Source organism: Sus scrofa, chromosome 13, assembly GCF_054392235.1.
Source record: "Sus scrofa isolate SSC_HxYL_T2T_F1_AM1 chromosome 13, Sscrofa_HxYL_maternal_Yorkshire_Landrace_v2.0, whole genome shotgun sequence".
NCBI lineage: Eukaryota > Metazoa > Chordata > Mammalia > Artiodactyla > Suidae > Sus > Sus scrofa.
In genome coordinates, this window is record NC_139395.1 from 178,669,910 (window position 1) to 178,690,623 (window position 20,714).

At 33.7% G+C, this 20,714-nt stretch overlaps 1 protein-coding gene across 17 annotated transcripts in view; it reads right to left on the reverse strand.

Annotated features, from left to right (window-relative positions):
• Positions 1-20,714, reverse strand: part of EPHA6 (EPH receptor A6) — an 870,463-nt gene that overhangs the window by 710,255 nt on the left and 139,494 nt on the right. For all 17 annotated transcript variants that reach the window (XM_084989131.1, XM_021070704.2, XM_021070712.2 and 14 more), the window contains one exon: positions 2,137-2,800. In XM_084989131.1, the coding sequence (XP_084845257.1) occupies positions 2,137-2,800 (664 nt within the window). The remainder of the gene's footprint in view (positions 1-2,136; positions 2,801-20,714) is intronic.

The window sequence follows — 20,714 nt, forward strand, 5'->3', positions numbered from 1 at the left end:
AAACAGAACAGGAAACAATTTGTCTAATTTAGAAAAGGCCAAATTGTGATCTTCAATGTCACGGTAACTACTTTTAACGAGAAAGAAAGAAAAAAAAATAATGATTTCCTAAAAGGAAATATATTACAATTGCCATCAGGATTTACACATAAGCCTCAACCATCTCAGATGAAGCATCAGACATTTAAGTGAAACCAGAAACTGATTTCAAAGTTAGGGAGCCATAGATTTAGAAGTGAAGCCTAGTTTTCCAATTCCTGGCATCCTCTACAATAAAATGATGAACACTTGTACTGTAATGACTCTTTATGCAATCAAATAAATTATAACAAAGATACCATAAAAATGAATGAGTCTAACAGTAGCTCTAAATAAGCTAATAATTATCATTTGTCCAAAATCATCTTTGCCCAACAACTCAAGAAATTTTAAGGCATGGAAATAACAAAATTTTACACAACAAATATATCAAGCAAAAAAAAAAAAAATATATATATATATATATATAGAGAGAGAGAGAGAGAGCCATTAATGACTGTCACTACTTCTAATTCTATGATCAATGACATAAAAATATATTATTTATTATTACTGACACCCAGATTCTAACATAAAATATGGTAAAACTACATGTTTAGTATATGTAATATATCTTATCCTTGGCTATTACTGTCTTCTAAATCTCATTGAAAAATTATTCACATATGTGAATATTTCTTTGGCGCATTTTCCAACATAAAATATTTTATAGAGCCCTTTCAAAAAATCATTTGTAACTTATTTTTTGTTTTATCCAAAATCCTTTATAGGTGAATAACATTTTTAAATTAAATCTATACAGATAAACTTCAGTGAAACATGTAAGGGAAAGTTGGTTCATGCTTTATAAAAATATACAACAAACCTTTTATACAAACAATATTTTCAAATAATCTAACATAATATCATCAGAGGCTCTGGTCAACTTCTTTCATGTTCAAGAACCCAAGTGTCATTGATAGAAAATCTTTAAAAATTCAAATATATTATCCATGACCCTTATATAAAAAAATGTTTTTTTCTTATTTATTTTCACCCTTTTAATAGATAGTAATATAGCATCAACAAAGAAGTCAGTAAATTCAATATAGTGCTATAGAAAAAAATCCTACACATAATTTATCATTGAGAGGAAGGTATCTCTACTATGTTGTTATATTTAACAAGTAATAACTTTATTTCTTTATTTGTATTTTGATTATGAATCCTAAAACCAAATAAAATTGATGTAAATTATCTTCATTAGGATACGTAAAATTTTTAAGTGTACATATTTATTAGATTAATAAGCCTTCATAAAATGATTCATATAAAAGAAAACTATTTCATCTTAAAATTTTAGACATTTCATTATCATGACAATTTAAAAGGTATGGTTTTAAACTTAATCAACATTGCATTGTGTTAATTCTTCCTAACAGTTTGATCTTGCACAAATACTGCCATTTAAACAACAACAACAAAAAAAACTAATGTGTTATGTGGTAAGAAATTCTATTTAATAGTAGAAAAGGATAAATTAACCTTCAGTACACTCTACTCAATCAGCAAATACCTAACACTCATAAACTAGATATTTTGAAACATATATATGATTCATATACATACACATGAATCCCTCACATATTTAAATACAATTTCAGCTTATCTAGCTACTATTCAAACATTGCAACTCAAACTTAAAGAAAAAATTATTTTCAAACTATCTTTAAATGTCATATTATCTCTAAACCAACAAAACATGAAAGTCAGGCAAATGCCCATTGTGAATCCCTTTTTTTTGTTGTTGCTGCTCTTTATGTTGCTTTCCTTTAAAAAAAAGGGTGAATAGAGCAATTCATACAGCAACTACTTTATTGAAATCAATATGGAAGTACACTGGTCATGGTATATAATTTATTTTATATTTTCATACACTATTCTGAGGAGAAAAAAAAAGGAGAAATTATCTCATAGCTAATATAAATTCATTTCCTCCTCAATTCTGCCAGTAGTAGCATTCAAAAATGTATTTTTTGAAAACAAATATACAACAAGCTTACTTTTTAAAGCTATAATTTAAATGCATGATAAATTATTTAAATGCTTCTACCTTACCGTGGCAAGAGCCTTCAATTTCTTCATATCCTGTACTGCAGATACATCTTCCAAGAGGAACTAGCCAATCCCCATCAGCTCCACAATACAGTTTAGGAGTGTCCCGCTCTTCTGCACTCTTCACACAAGAGCCCCTTACTTCAACCAAGGAGGATGAATCAACTCTTGGGATTGTGTCTGGAAACACGGCCAGGTTACGAACAGTAAAAGGGCACTTTTTGTAGAAAACACGTACCGAAACTAGGGCAATGCATGCCCCAATGTCTTGAAAAGCCAGATAAAATCCTTTTCTTTCTATAGGCCCCACTTCACGAATTTCAGTGTTGAGTTTGAGGATGCGATCACCCAAATCCATCTGGGTAAAACTTTCGTCAGCAGCAATTGTGTCAATCTTTGTATACTGGCTTGGCTTGAATTTAATTCCATGGGACTCATCTGATTCCACATAGTACAGATTAAATGTTTCTTTGCAAGTCCCCAAGACCCATGGAATGCTGTTACAATCCCTCAGTGTGAACTTCATTTCCACATAAATTTTCTGAGCTGCGTCACGGGAGATCCAGTTTGTACGAAGCCAATTGTTTTGGTTTGGTTCCATTACATTGCATACCTGGTACGTATGAATGGGCCTATTGTGTTCATCCATTTCAGTGATGGCATCCCACTGTAAATAAAATAAGATAAAATGATTCTAAAACCAGAGAGGTTAAAATATGTGATTACTTTTAAAATTTTGTTTTAGTGAAAGAAAAATGAGTTAAAAGGATAGAAATTAAGTAAAGCAAATCAACAATTATGCAGTATTTTAACCAGGTGCCTTTCCTTAAGAGTATGAGTTCTGAACATACCCGCTGATATGAATGATATGAATCTACTTTCTCTCATGTTAGTTGTTAGCAGCCACACCAAGGGATATTTTATTTAACCTCTAGCTTCCTCAACTATAAAATGGAGCTATAATAGCACCTGTTTTACAGAGTTGTTATAAGGCCTAAATAAGTTCATATTTATAAAGGTTAAATAGTTTCTGGTGCTCTAATATAGCACCCATTATGTGATCAAATAACCAGATCAATTACTTACAGTCTAATAACTAATGATTGATAACTACAATTACCATTTGTCTTTATATACAATTTGCCGCAAATTGAGGTATGTTTATTAATATTTGATTAAATATTTACATGTATACTTTGACAGAGAATAGACACAGATAAAGCCTTAGATTTATTCAAGAAATATTTATGAGGCATTACTTTGGACACTAGGAATATAGGAGTGAACTAGCTGATTAAAAACTCCCTTCCTTCATTATTTAAAAAATTGTAAATAAGTCAACTGAATAATAGAGCATAAAGTACTATGGGAAAAATAATTAGGGAGATGGGCACAGGGTTGCCATTTTAAATAGCTTGGCCAGAGAAGGCCTTACTGAGGTAGTCACATTTAAGTTATGTCTTGACAGTGAGATAGTGAAACTTGTGAAAAGGAAACAATAAGTACAAATCCCTGAGTTAGGAGTGTATATGTATGTTTTAGGAATAGCATGAATGGGCACTGGATGGAGAGGCAGAGAAGAGGCAAAAAAGCCTTTAGAATCAAGGAAACACTCTGGCTTTTACTCTGAGCTAGATCATTGGTTTATCTTTACTTCTGTGTGTTTACATACAAACATTCTGCCACTTACATGAATGGGAAAATCTTGTTTATCCTTTTTTTAATTTTTTTTTTTTTTGTCTTTTGTCTTTTTAGGGCTGCACCGGGCATATATGGAGCTTCCCAGGATAGGGGTCGAATCAGAGTTGTAGCTGTAGCTGCTGGCCTGCTCCACAGCCACAGCAACGGCAAATGCTTTGTCCTTAACCCACTGAATGAGGCCAAGGATCAAACCCGAGTCCTCATGGATACTAGTTCATTAACTACTGAGCCATGACAGGAACTCCTTAAAATTTTATTATGAATGTTTTAGTACCTTGAAATTAACTGGCATTATCATTACTTATACATTTAATTTCACATACTTCTATATTACAAATTTATACTGTGCGTTTCATTTGTATAAAATTATAGTTATTATAATTTCCAATAAAACAGACACATTCTGATAATTTTATAGTCTTTTTGGGAAAACATCCTAGTCATCAGTTTCTCATTTCTATTAAAGTATAGCGGAAACCATAAACTATTTTCTATAGTGAATAAGTGTTCTGTTTCTTGATATCAGACTTAAGTGATTTATAATAAGATTATTTAACTCATTATGTTTGCAGTTTCTTCTTTTAGTTGGCTGTAGAGTTACTTGATCAAGACTGGTGAGATTTCAATTGGTTTACATTCTAATAGAATGGCTACTTTCCTCGGTCTATTGGATTGTTATGGCACTAAATCTTTTCAATTATCTATTTGAAATTCCCACAAAGGAAAAATTTATATTATCCATCAAGCACACCTAAATACAATTCTTTGCCTAAAGTTTCATTTAATTTGCTTGATTAAAATCCTAAAGATATTTTCCAGAAGAAACAAGTTTCTACGGAATTGTGGATATAATTTTACCAAACACAATCACTGCTTATCAGGGGTGAACCAATAATCTCACAGAGACACATGAAGTTATCCATCTTACTGCCTTTCATCCAATCATATCATAGGTCTTATATAACTTACACTTAAATTTAGGGCAAACCAGAAATATTACACTTCTCTTAAAATGGTAAGCTAATCATTTCAAACATAAATAATAAGATGCAGATTATAAAATCTGAGAACTGTCAAATTAAGCACATAAGATTCTAAGCATTTTACTCACTGGAGAGCCTCTAAAATACTTATTCAGTGATTATTCTTATTTAGATAAATTTCTAATCAAAATTGATTTTGAAGTTCCCATCATGGCTCAGTGGTTGGCGAATCTGACTAGGAACCATGAGGTTGCGGGTTCGATCCCTGGCCTTACTCAGAAGGTTAAGGATCCGCCGTTGCCGTGAGCTGTGGTGTAGGTCGCAGATGCGGCTCAGATCCTGTGTTGCTGTGGCTCTGGTGTAGGCTGGCAGCTACAGCTCCGATTGGACCCCTATCCTGTGAACCTCTATGTGCTGTGGAGGCTGGCCCGAGAAAAGATAAAAATACCAAAAAAAAATTTTGATTTTGCTTCTCAGGGAATGCATATATTATTATTGTCTGCACTGCATCTTCTACTCTTCCATGTAGGAGTGTAAAGCTATACTCTCAATAAATGCTATTTGAGTAATTATTTTTTAACATCTTCAGATCTTATCTCTGCATATTAATAAAAAGTACTAGCCATGCTCATCAAACAACTCAGTCTCCTACAGTGTGACAATTGCCTCTATAACAAAAAGAAATTCTGAGGTCATTACATATCTTGATTTAAAAAGATGTTGGGTTTGGGGAAAAAATGTTTAGATGGAGAGAAAGGTCAAGAATGAGATGAACAGAAGTTCCTGTTGTAGCTGAGTGGATTAAGAACCCAACACAGTTTCCACGAGAATACAGATTTCATCTCTGGCCTTGCTCAGCAGGTTTAGAATCCAGTACTACCACAAGCTACAGTGTTGGCTGCAGAAGTGGCTTGGATCTGGCATTGCTGTGGCTATGGCACAGGTCTGCAGCAGTAGCTCTGATTCAACCCCTAGCCTGGGAACTTAGATATATCACAGGTGCGACTGTAAAAAGAAAAAAAAAAGGATAATATGACATTTATTCACTGAATCATGGCTAATCTGAAGCAACACATAAGGAAAAAAAAATATAGGCAAATATAGAGAAATGTGGTTCTTCTCAAAGCACTTCATAAGGATGTTTAACAAAATGGTATATCATTTTCTATATTAAATTTATGTTTGATAAAAGTGTTTCCTCTCTCTTTAATTAAAAAAAAATGAGAATGAGATTCAGGTACCAAAATAGCCAAAACAGATCAACTGCTAAATTTCATATTATCCAAGAATATTGAAAGTAAATTTAAATTAGATATCAAAAGTTGATATTATTAACTGAAACAAAAATAAATTCAAGATTGGTATAAGATCTAAAAGGCTAAGAAAATTACTAAAAAATTAACATCATTAGATATAGAAATGGTATTGTATTTAAATCATAATGTATCCTTAGGAAACATTGTATTTACACAAACATATTTATATAGTTACATAACCTTTGAGTTAAAATATCCAAGCATTAAAATAAATAGTGCTCTAAAAATGTGGGGCCCAAGGAAAGAATGGGAGTATGAGGGGTAACATAACAAATGTGTAAATATTTTTAAAGAATAAATCATCTTCAATATTCTTATTTTTCAAATAAGATTGAACTTTACTTATGATCTATTTGCCTACTTTACAAAGATACTGGGAGGCCACGCTTAAACTTAAGATTCTTGGACTCCTCAGAATTCCATGCTAGCAAGTGGTGGTCCATCCAGAGAGTGCTGCTAACCTTAGTCAACCCCATTTCTACTCCTGTTCTCTGATGCTAGCTAAATCCCAGATCATGAAGGGCATCACCCAAGCATAAATGGGCATCACAGGCTCATGTCCAAACTGAGTCCCTCCCATGTTACAAAAAGAAGCCAACTTTGGTCCTCTATTCAAAATACCAGTAGCACAGTACACCCCCTGGAGGATGGACCCAGACAGGAAGCCCTGAAGTTCTTGAAAGAAGACTTGAAGTCATCCGAGCAAGAAATTCTGGGGTCTTACCTACAGTGAGGTATAGAAGAAAAGCACAGGATCTAAGTAGCAGCATATTTCCTTCTCTTTCAAGGTCACTGCTTCACAAAGAGGGGTGTAGCTAGGGAAGTGAATGTGCAAGGCTGTGAAAGCTCTACCAACTGCCCCAGGTCTAAAGATGGTAAATATTAAAAAAAAAAAAAATGCTAATAATACCAACTTAGAATGTAGGATACTGTAATTGCTCTTTAATGTCAAAGAGAGTTAAATATTCTAAAAACCCTTTATGTTCTCCATTATTGCACACTTAATGTAAATATATAACTCAAAACTCTTTTGCCTCATAAAGTACTCCATGGATCCTGCATATCATGTATTAATAGGCAATAAACAGTATTTAGTGAATTTATAGTATGTATTAAGTTCTACAAGAGAAATGAAGAAAGAATATACAAGGCTCGCTTGCTCTTACTGGACTTATTATAATGGAGTAAGATAATAAATTATGAAAACATAATTGTGCAGAATTGAATATAGGAAACAAATGGTATATATAATAAACAGAGTAAGTGTCCAAAGGAAAGCACACTTGTGAACTGGACAGGTTTGGTCAAGAAAGAGAAATTTGACATTAACCTTAAAGAATAGTAAGATTCAATAAGGTAGAAGGAGAAGAGTATATATAAATTAGCATATGACACTAATCTATATGCATATATGTTTTGGCAATCTAGTCCTGTACTACATATATTTAGTGGGTAAATGTTTTTGCGCCTATTTAAAACAAAAACAAACACAAACATATCTTCTAACTGTGAAATATTTAGATGTTTATAAACTCAGTAATTGTAGAAATTACAGGATAAAACTATGTATCATACCTATCATTAATGTTGCCATTAAGTCAGCTGTTTGCTGACTTGCTTTTAAATAATAAGCATCGAACCCAAAATACTCCAAAGTCTTAATCTCAACTGTTTTTTGAAATTTTTATATAGGACTTAAAATACCAATATACAAAACAATTTACCAATATACAATGTAAAAAAGAGCTCACAAAAGGAAAAATTAAATCATATATGCTTTTGCAGAGTAGAGTATCTTGCAAACTCTGTTTACATGGCCTAAATGAGTAGAATATAGAGCAGCTTCTGTCTCTTGGTCATTTTATAAGGACTTTCCTAGGATCATGGGGTGCAGAGATGAAAAGTTTTGTTAACTTGGTATATCTGCTCAATGAGAGGTTTTGGTTAAGCAAGATTCACTCGTACATCAAAGGGTTATTTTTTTCACAAATTTCAAGGGCAGCTTGGATATAATGATTCCTGAGGGCAACTATTTGTACACTCAATTTATACTGTCAAAACTTTTTCATAAATGTTAACTCATTTATCCTCATTAATCTAATAAAGTGAGACAAATATTTTCAAGATAACATTACTGATAAGGAACTTAATACCTGGTATTTCCATGGTCCAAAAACCAGAACCAGGCCTTCTAACTTTATTTTCTGTATTTTATGATGTTTTACTAGTGATGTGTTGGCCTGGGGGAGACTGCCCCTCTTAGGACTAGCCAATTCTATGAGAAAGCAAAAGGCTTCGGCCTCGAGCATATCTTTCAATGCAAATCAACTAAATCTGAGTCTACTACTTCCTTATCTAACTCTCACATACCAAGCCAGTATTTCTTCTGCCCTAAATCATCCCAAGGCCAGATAGCAAGGCAAGTAGAGCCTCTCACTATAGTCCAAAGTTTGCAGCAATTATTAAAACCAGACAATGCTGAACTATCTATTTGGCCTTGCATTCCATTTCCCATAGAAACTCCAGTAAAGGCTCTGGATCAGGCTTTTCCTTGACTCCTGTCTTCTGTCATTTGACCAAAACTTGCTGCTTCCCCTGTGGCCTTGTGTGCCATCTATGGCCTCCTTCCTAGAACCTATGAGTATAAAAGACTTCTCCCTTCCAAGTGATAGGGATGGAGTAGGCACAGGTAGTTATAGAAGTCCCAATAAAGGACCATATTTAAAGAGGGAAACTTGGGGGACATTGGGACATCACTGTAAATTAATAAATTGCTCAGGAAAGCCATATGCTCAGGCAGGCTTGCTTCGTTAGTGGAGCCTTGAGAATTGCCTCAGGTCATTGGGTGGAGGATGGGATTAGGCCTGCATTCAGATTCAGACCAAGGGCAAGAGTTTGAGGACCACCCTTCTGTGGATTTGAATATACACCTTACTGGATACTAAGGAGGAGCTACTACGCACAGAAAGGAAGAGGCAGGCCCTTCCAACCTCCGCTTCCCTTGGATGATAAAACTGTAGCCATTGGATCCTCCCAGCAGAACTTTCTTGCCTGCCCACTTGCATCTCTCACAAGCCTTCTATTCTAATAAATCTGTTTCTTGCCTATCACTTTGTCTCTCGCTGAATTCCTTCTGTGCAGAGGCATAAAGAACCTGAACCTCAGTAAGTCCAGACATCGGGTGAGTGAAAACATAGGTTCAAGTCCCAGTCTGGGTTTAGGCTGGGTTTGATTCCCAGCACATGGATTCAAGTCCCAATTTGTGTTCTGGCTAAATTCAGGCCGTTAATGCTGTCAGTTTCACAAGGGTAATTGTTATTTCCTCCTGTGGCCACAAAGACTTTCCCATACCATTATCTAACATTTATATTCTTAGAACAAACAGCCATATGGTTCTGAGATATTCTCCTTGGCATCCCTTCAGAAGACAACAGATTCTTGCTTAATCACAAGCTTTCAATGAGAAAGACACTCCAAGTGGCTAAGTTTTTTTCTATTTGTCACATGTAATTCACATATCCTCTCCCTGATCCAGAGAAAAGGACTCATAAAATGACTATTAGAAGAAGCTCTCTGTTCTACCTATCCATCCATAAAAGGAGACAGTTTGCAGGATATTCTAGCCTGAAGAAGCATGTAATAAAGTAACTAAACAAGGAGGCTATCAGACTGAAGTAGCTTGAAAGCCTTGGCAGCCTATGCAAACAAATCCAAACCTAAGCTATAATAAATTCCTATAAAAGCTCCAAGGTCAGGAAAGCAAAACATAAAAAAAAAAAAAAAAAAAAAAAAGCCAACTAGCCTTTCCCAAATGAGATACTCACTTAAGCTATAGCCAGTCAAATAATCTCCTTGCTTTGCTTTCCTGTCTGCTGTATAAAAACTTTTCTTCTTGTTGGGCTTCAAGGCCCCTTCAAGGAAACTGAACTCAAAGTCTCTGACCAAGACAAGAATTACCAGACCCTTATCACTGCCCCACCAGTCTCACTGTAATGCCCCTCCCTCCACCTTGAGCAACCTGGCCTACTCCTTCCTAATCCCTACTAGGAAAGGTATGTGGCCCACTATTCACCCTGCCTCTATTGGGGCAATATATGCAATGTGCAGGTGCAATGACAAGAGACTTGCCAGGGCACTTCGCCATGAACCATCTCCTATGCAAATGGGGTATCCTGCCCAAGACCAACCAGAAAATGGAAATATGCCCCATGCAGATAAGCATACACTTGAGACCAGTCAACACTAGCCCTCATTCACATGCAGTGGGCTTGCCTGGGAAGAAAAATTAGGTCTTCCCCATCTGCAGCATGGGGATATAAAGGAAAACCCAACTGTAAAGTGGGGCCAGTCCCCCTACTGGTAGGGCAGTCTGTCCTCTCTCTGAGAGTGTACTTTCACTTTAACAAACTTGTTGTAACACTTTCACAGACAGAGCTGTAACACTTTTGAACTGCAACACTTTTGCTTTAAAGAGCTTGCTTCTGCTAACAAGTCTGCTGCTTCAATTTTTTGCTGCATGCGAAGAACCCCAAAGACAACACAGCTGTAATATGCCAGCTCCTGTTGGCAAACTGACCCCAACAACTTTTGGTTTAACGCTGTCTGATTCAAATAAACATCAGCTCAAATAAATGCTTAGAAATTTTAATATGGAGTTCTTTTGGGGGCTCAGTGTTTTTTTGTTTGTTCGTTTTGTTTTTTGTCTTTTTGCCATTTCTTGGGCCGCTCCCGCGGCATATGGAGGTTCCCAGGCTAGGCATCGAATCAGAGCTGTAGCCGCCGGCCTACACCAGAACCATAGCAATGCAGGATCCGAGCAGCGTCTTCAACCTATACCACAGCTCAGAGCAATGCCGGATTCTTAACCCACTGAGCAAGGCCAGGAATCAAACCCGCAACCTCATGGTTCCTAGTTGGATTCGTTAACCACCAAGCCACAATGGGAACTCTGGGGCTCAATGGTTAACGAACCTGACTAGGATCCATGAAGATTTGGGTTCGATCCTTGGCCTGGATCAAGCGTTGCTGTGAGCTGTGGTGTAAGTCATAGACAAGGCTCGGATCCCACATTGCTATGGCTATGGCATAGGCCCATGGCTACAGCTCCAATTTGACCCCTAGCCTGGGAACCTCCATATGCCGCAAGAGCGGCCCTAAAAGAGCAAAAGAAAAAAAAAAGCAATTTTAATATGTATCAATTTACCTTTTAATACATATAGGTGTTGAATTTTGCTTTACTGGGCTTTTTATATTATATAACAGAAACTGTTTTATGTACTGGTAATTTAAGTCTTACATGAAATATATATATATAAAAAATTAAACAATGTGAGCTGGAGGAATTGGAATATTTTGACTTCAGTTTCTATTTTATAAAAGAAAGCTGCTGATCAACTTAAGAGTAGATGAACAACAGGTTTTACTATTTCATCATACAACTTCTACAATTACTAGTTTTATGTACATATTTATGTAAATATTTCAAATTATTTTGAGGGGAGAGTAAATTATACGCGTGCTTGTCTTAAATAAAGGCAGGACTTTTACCCACTGGAAAACACTTGCTATAAGGCTACAGTTGCCAAAAGTTTGTACCTGTAGCTTAGTGTTATACAACACTTAAGACTATTTCTCCACCTATAGATCGCTTGGGCAGTCCCATTTAAAATGAATCTTTGTTAGAAGTGATAGGAAATGTAAAGAGCTCTGAAGAGTACTTAACCCATTTATGCCTGAGGGTTCTCTAAAAACTGACTCCTACCTACTCAGAATGAGTTTTGTTTCCATAGCAAGCTAAATAAACTAGGTCAAAAGCTGGATTCCTTTTGGGCATAGACAGAACAAGGAAATTAATTCCTAAAGCAACTGGCAATCATTGTGAGATCAGATTGCTTTCTTTTCTCAGAGAACAAAATAAGGTAACAAATAGCTTTTCTAGGCAAGAATATTCAGATACTTTGCTGGTAAACTGACCTAAACATCCAACATTCTAATATGAATCTCTCAAATTTTCCCTCTTAAAATCTTTAGAATTCAGCAGGAGCATAATAATTATTTCAAAAATAAACCTTGAAAAATTAAAATAAAAGCAGTTATTCTATTTCTCAGCATAGAAAGGGCTATTGAAAAAATTACATTTTTAAATAGCAGTGATAAGTCCTGATATCTTACTCAAAGGCCCTAGCTCAAGAAAATCTGTAACAAAGGAAAAGAGTGATTACCCTCATACCAACATGCTTTACTCTATATCTCAAGACAGAAAAGAGAGGGGGAAAAAAATCACATCCTGGATACCTCAGGGCCCCAAATAGCTACAGGGCTGGTCTGATTTAAGGAAAAAAAAAAAAAAATCAGTAAAAACCAATGTTAAATATGCTGAAAGTAGAGACTAGGAAAAAAAGCATTCCAATAACAGTGAAGAAAGAGACAGTCATAGAAAAATGTTTTGGTTTTACATTTACCTGTGCTTACTAAATGAATAAGTGTGTGTGTGTGTATACCTATATATATATATGCATTATATATAATCTATATTTAGAATTATATTTACATATTTAGAATTATTTAGTATATATATTACATGTAATATATATTTAGAACCATGTTTCTCTCCTCCCTCTTCTGTCTTTTTAAAAAAATCACATGAACTTTAATATTTAAATTAGTAGGTCTTAAATTTATTTCTGCCTCCATCTATAACAAATCCTATAAGCTAAAAGGGAGATAAATATGTGGTTAAAATTTTTTTTCCTGATTCATTTCTTAAAAATATACTTATGATAAATATATAAAGGGGAAATATGAAAAGGAAATAGAATATAACAAATGATCATTCCAATGATATTGAATCCAAAAAACTAAACTACTTAAAATTAACTAGCATTTTGTTGATAGATGGCTAATTAACACAAAAAATAAAATAGCCTAGGGAGCTCCCATCATGGCTCAGTGGTAACAAACCTAACTAGTATCCATGAGGATGTGGGTTCAATCCCTGGCTTTGCTCAGTGCGTTAAGGATCTGGTGTTGCTGTGGGCTGTGGTGTAGGTCACAGATGTGGCTCAGATTTGGTATTGCTATGGCTGTGACATAGGCATGCAGTTACAGCCGTGATTCGACACCTGGTCCGGGAACTTCCATGTGCCGTGGATATGGACTAAAAAGACAAAATATAAATAAATAAAATAGCCTATCATTATTCAGATATTTTCCAAAAGTATAAGATAAAGATCGATTTAAATGAAATTACAAAAAACAACAAAATCATAATAAAACTGTAATTCCTAGTTTGGTTCCCTGATATAATTTGTTACCAAGGGTTTTGTAGTATGTGGCTATAACTAATTATTCCTCAGGATTAAACTAAATTTAAGTGAGAAAGGAAGAAAATCTTCAACATCATTCTAAGAATGACAAATAGAATAGATGAATATGAAAAGTCTTCCTTTTGTAAAATGGCATGCATCTGATTTGTTCTGAACATTCTATCTGTTATTTTGCATGATTCAAATAAACTTAAGTGGTTGAAGGTACATAGGCATGTAACCTGTAGTGGCTTAATTTTTAAATCATAAGCATCTAATATTCTCCATCAAAGAAAGGTTTGTTAAAGGGGCCTTCTTATTCTAATGTGGTATTTTCTTCAGATCCACTTAAATATTCACTTTGAGTCAATATACTGACATAAACTTTGAAAATTAGTGCCCTGAATTCTGCTGTTAGGCATGTAGTTAATAACATAAATCTGTTTTTGCAGCAGAAAAGTGAAGGCTCTGCATTTAAATGATAACTAGTTTTGGAGAATAAAACAAGAAGCAAAATGCATCATGTGCAGATATATTTCTATTTCACTTTAGGCAAACATAAAACTTTTTTATTAGCACTACAAAGATATTTAATAAAAAAAAAAGAAATCAATGGCATATCTGGAAGACAACTACTGAGACTAAGTAAATTTTATAAATAAATTTTTTACTTTTAGTGCATTTGTCCTATTAATAGGACCAAAATATTACAGAAAGGATTATTTCCATTAAGAAGGAATGATTCGTCCCATTAAAAATGTCACATATTCGTGATGATCAAAAGTTCTTAAATAGAGTACATCTTCTGAATGTCTGTAAGCCTTAACTGACTAAAAATTAAGATTTTCACTTAACCAGTATGATGCTGCAAACAACATCTTTGAATAGGATTTCTACAATAAAGATACAGAAAATATTCATCTTAATTGTTCTGCCTTATGTTCAACAATACACAAATACCATGCTAGTGTGAACTGAAGTTTGGCACTTGCCATTGGCCTCTACATGGAGTAAAACATGAGCCATTGCATTTTCTGCCAACCCACAGCACTCCCTGAGTGGAACTCAGGGTGGAGACCAGAAGTGAGACACTCTGTGCCCTGGGAAAACTAGAAGAACTGGCCTTCAGATAGTTAGATATTTTCAGGAGATTATTTTATGAGCCCAATTCTTGCATGTCCTTATATCTAGAAAAACACTAAAATCCATCAATGATGACTAATGTCTGTGACTAGCAGTAAGCTTCACAAAACCAGCAGAAAACTTCTGTAAAATGTGGGCATGGCTGCATGTACCTCCTCCTTTATGACTACTATCCTGATATTCCCCCTTTCCTCTTTGGGGCAGTATTTCAGATAGTTCTGAAACACTGCCTCCTGGGCTGTAGTTAGTGGGCAAAACAAAAGATATCATGGTCACCTGAGAACAGCCACTCCCAAGGGTGAGCACTGGGGGAACTCAGGAAAGCACATCAAAAGAGTGATTACAGTAAGCCCAGACCTTTAAGTGTTCACATAGAAACGGTTTTCTGTAAATCTTCTGTAAATCTGGTTATCTGTAAATCTTTTTTTCGAACTACCTCCCCATTGTGGCAAAAACTCATATATCCTGGCTTCCATCCTCGCCTCCTCAGAGTGATTTCTCTGGGCTACCTGAGATGCTGTCTCCTGGGTTTAAGTCCTAATTTCACCCCAAATAAAACTTTCAACTTTCAGGTTGTATGTTTTTAGTTGACACTAGTTACCACAGGACTTCACAAATATATAAAACATGTGAAAATATTCACACAAATCATATTCAATATCATTCTTATATGATAGAGATAATAAAGTACATTATCTTGGTTTTATGGATGAGAAAATATACCTAAAGGAGGGAACTGACTTACTTGATTTTTTAAAGAAAACAAGAATCATCACAAGTTTCTATGGAGTCTTATTGGTCTATATGGAGGTTATGACCTAAAATACATTTAAGGATACAGTATGTCTATGAAGGCAAGGACTTTGTTCCCTCCAACACCAGGGAACTACAATACCAAGATCATAGTAGATTCTTAGTATTTGGTGAACACAGAAATGAGTTTTGGAAGGCTTCAATTCTAATTAAAACAATTCTCAATGCTTCCACTCATGAGAGACTACTATTTCCAGGATTCTCAATATCACACATTATTGAGAGGTATTTAAACTTTGAACTCCCTCCTAAGATGATCATCTTATTTTAGAGCTTTAATAATAATTTAACTGAACACAGAAATATCAGATGAATTAAATGAAGGCTGCAAACATCAGATGACTTAGCCAGCATTAAGCTAATGCACAAGACTAAGTTAGTATGAAGACAGATTTAGAAATGAGAGGTGCTCTGCCTGTGTGTATATGTGTATGTATTTTCAAGATGGAGGGAGGACAATGGTATCAAGAATATGTGTCTACATCAGAAGATATAACTGAATAGGTGAAATAATACTCAAGCTGCTTAGAAGGTATTCTTTAATGGAATTTTAAAATAAAAAGGACTATTTATTGATCTGGTCAGATCACCTATGTTTGCTCAAATTATTAATAAAATCTACAACCTTGATTCTGATTAACTTTATATTTTGCAATATTTATATTATAAATTTGCAATGCTTATAAATATTAAGGTATGAAGTTAATGAATATTCAAAATATACATGTTAATGCAAATTGGGAGAAGAAATCCCTAAGAGGGTGATGTTCTGTACACACTGCAGAAGAAAACAGTTATTGAATGAGAAAGTGTTTAAGCATATCAAATGCTGCTGAAAGGTATGGTAAAATAAAGACAGTCCAATATTTACTGGATTTGTTCACAGAGAAGTTATGGTAGCTAGGACAAAAAAAAAAAAAAGGTCTGGTAGACTGCTAATGTGGGCAGAAGCAAAATATTTATGTGGAAATCTGGAAGAGTGCTTTTTTATTAATGTGTAAAATAAGTTTGTAGAGATTCTTTCAAGGTTAGAAAATGATTCCATACAAACATCCTATGTTCATGTTTTGGCCACTAATGTTGTTTAATTCTTCACAAAGATATCTATTTTGACCTGCTTTTTCAAAATATCTTAGACCTTCACAATTCAACTTAAATTATAATTACAGTTCCATAGGAATGGATCCCGGTAGGTCAGAGCTTTCAATGCTTGCTTGACATCAGATTCCTATATGTGAAAAGAATGGATGTATATATCTGACTCACTTTGCTGTACATCTTAAACTAATATAATGTTTTAAGTCAACTATATTCCAGTAAAAATTTTTTAAAAAGAATCCTACATATAAAACTATACCTAATGATCACCAATCACTCCAGTGGTTTCAAATTGAGATTTGCCTACATTAATCGATTTAAAGGTACAAATTACATATGGCATAAATGAATGTCTGACTTGAACAAAATTACGATAGGTTATTCTTATTTTGTGTGACATATTTGTATTTAATGATTCTTAAACACAGCATGTAAGTGCATACAGAGTGGAAAAATGTAAAAGCAAAGGTACTATTCTTTTCAAATAATGCTGTGACACTGATTTCCAATTATTAAAAATTTATTTTAGAATATCAAATCAGTAGCAGTTAGAAGGGAGGTTCACACTTGCTAAGTTGGGAATTTTCCCCTACACCTCATTTTTTATCTCACAAATTATTAATTACCTAGAATATAGTTTAGATGTATTCTTCCTGTAAGTCTGTTTAAAGAACTACATGGTTTAAACAAGATCTGACACAATCACCACTTTGCAATAAGCCAGGCAGTGTAATACATTTACTCTGTTATTTCAAACAACTTTAGAAAAAGTTTCATTAATCTTTTCTTGGGAGAAAATAAAAGCAAAGTAATATTTGAAGCTAACTAAATAACAATGCTTAACAACCATTCACCTTGCAAATTTCAAGGAAAAAACTATTCCTGGATATTACATATTATATTTCACAGAATAATAAACTAAAATTGCTGTTATTATAGTAATAAAAAAACCTTATGATGCATCACACAGTTTTAAGGTCATGTTGGGAACATAAATTTTTCAGCTCTAAAATATATTATATGGAACCTATGAACTTAGGTACTTTTGTACTTAGGAGCTTTGTAACAGACACAAATAACTGGATAGATATTAAATGTCATGTATACTTCTGATTAATCCAACATTCTTATAGATAGAAGAATAGGAGGTGTTATAAATAAATAGTACAAAATACTTTTATATGAATATTCTCTCCAAATGCATGGAATATATACATATCTTACTCTCTGTGTGTATGTTTGGTTATATTACCTTTTCCTATGAAAGTTTACAATTCAAAATTCCAATAAGTAAAATACTGGACATTTCCAAAGTAGCTAAAAATTAAAGGTATGTGGAATTAAGTGCTACATATACTTAAAAGAGATATGGTTCCTTCCCAAAGTTAAAAAGCTTACATTCAAAGGAGCATCATCACTTACATATACTTAAAGGATCTTATATATACTAAAACTAGTTAATATTTAGAGCAATAATTTAAGCAAAATGCAACATTTGATAAGTTAATAGAAAAAAAACAATGACCATAAATGTCTGAGAAAGTAGAAATACAGTAAAGTAGAATACAGAAAAAATTCCAGCAAAGAGTCTGAAGAGGTGTGAAAAGACAAAATTGTTAAAAAGCATATAAATAGGAAGTATAAAATACTTTATGACAGAAGACAAAATATACATATAAGTTATCAATTGTTAAATATCTACTTTTAAAAGATAAGGACTCCAAGATTTTACAATAAACAAAATCCACTGCAATGCACATATCAGCTGTTCCTCGCTCCTAGTTCCAACTTTTCTTCAAACACTTCAAATTCATCTCTTTAACTATTCAGAGTGTTCAGCCCCACTCCATCTCCTGTTTCCAAGCTTGAATACAAAAAGCTATCAGTGCTTGGCAAAACAAAGGATCTTCCAATAATTAAAACACAGACACATACCCACACACAAAAGAACAATTGTTATACAACTGCATTTTGCTAATAGGAGTAATGACTAAAACAAAATAATTCAAAAAAGTTAAAGACTCAAAGGACTTCAAAGAAAAAAATATTAGCATCTGATGGATACTAATCATGAAAAATTTGGAAATATATTTAAGAATTATAAGAGGGTATTTAAGCCACAAAGTAATTCCATTTTAAAATGTTATCATAGGTTTTAAATAATTATGAAGTCGTGAAAGGACATGATGTCATCCAGTAATTAAAATTCAGTTTGAAAAGAACATTTAATGGCTTAGAAAATATATACATAACATATTGAGTGAAAAGAACTATAAAACAATGAGTTAACTATACTTCCCATTTTGAAAAATACAGACATATATTTTGTTATCTAATAATTATATATGCAATTTATTATATATTATATAACCCATGTGTTATGAGTTACATAATGATAATCTTCACAGAGAGAGTATAGACATACACACAGAGCTGAGGAAAGAATTCCTAAAAAGCTGAAATAACAGTGGTTATTTCTCAAAGAAGGAATCATCAGTATATTTTACTTTCTTCTTCATGATTGTTAGTTTTTAAATTTTCCATAATTTGATGCTTACACATAATATATTGGAATGGAATATAAATTCCATGTGTTAGCATAAAGTTATTACTAAAAATACAGTTTCCAAGCACAAAAACTGTTCTTTCCTAATTAATTCTAGGACATTTATAAGGTTCTGATGATAAAATGTAATGATCTTATTTACTATAAAAAATCAGTAAACTGGTCTACTATAAAAAGTAACAGCCACAACAAAAACAACAAAAACATTACTCAAACTAACTTGGGAGCAGAAGTGAGGACTTAAATTAAGGTATGGTTAAATCTTATCTGAGCCATTATTAAACTACTATCTCTCAGCTTCAGAGGTATCCTCCTATGTTCTGTTTTGTGGTGCTAGGATAGGACTATGTGAACCACATTTTCACTTTGCTAGTTGGCACCCTGAAAGGGTCTCAAAAGAAATCATGAATAACTGGAGCACCTCTGATGATCGTGGATGGGATAATATAATTTGTAATACTTATGAGATTCTTTAATACTGTAAACATGTCAATTTCCCTACATTTGTTTATAATTTAAATGGATAAAGAAGATGTGGTACATATATGCAATGGAATATTACTCGGCCATAAAAAAGAATGATAGAGTGCCATTTGCAACAACATGAATGTGCCTAGAGATTATCATACTAAGTGAAGTTAGCCAGTGAAAGACAAATATTGTTTGACATTATTTACATGTGAAATAAAAAAAAGAATATTGATAAACTTATTTGCAGAACAGAAACAGACTCACAGACTTTGAAAACAAACTTAAGATTACCAAAGGGGACAGGTGGTGGAGAGAGATGGACTAGGGGTTTGGGGTTGGCATACGCACACATTGGTTTATGGAATGACTGGCCAACGGGTACTTGCTGTAAAGCACAGAGTACTCTAGCCAATATTCTGTGACAATCTATGTGGGAAAAGAATCTGAAAGAGAATTATGTGTATACATGTATGACTGAATCACTTTGTTGTACACAGAAATTATCACAGCATTGTATACCAACTATAGTTCAAATAAAACTGTAATAAATAAATAAATCCCTGCTATATATTTTTAGGAAACTCAGTAAACTTATTTACAAAATATAGGAAAGGATAACATTTCAAGAATTTCTAAGTCATTTTTTTTAAAAAGGTCCTAAAATGATGATGTGCCCTATTGATATTACAATATGTTATAATTTCACAGTAATAAAATCTTGTATAGTAGCAGAAAATAGAGAACTGGATCATGAAACAGAATACAAATTCAAGGATAGACCATGTTTAAATGGGAAGTAAACATCAAATAATAAGTATATACAAAAATCACAGAGCAACTGATGTGCTGTTCAATAGAAAAAAAAAATGGCTCACTATATAAGAAAAAATCAAACTGTATCTCTATGCAATCCCTTATAAGAAGGTTGATTCCCCAAAGTCAAATGATCTAAATGTGAAAGGTTCAACTAGATAGTTAATATATAATATAAACAACTGTCTTCATGATCTAGGGATGGGGAAAGACTTCTTAAAAAATAGGCTAAAGTATGAAATGTAAAATGAAAAAATGATAAATTTGATTACATGAAAATAAGGATCTCTACTCAATAAAAGAGACCATGAAAAAAACTGATAGATGGCAGATTTGGATATGTTTTTTTGCAGTACTAAGAGCTACAAAGTAA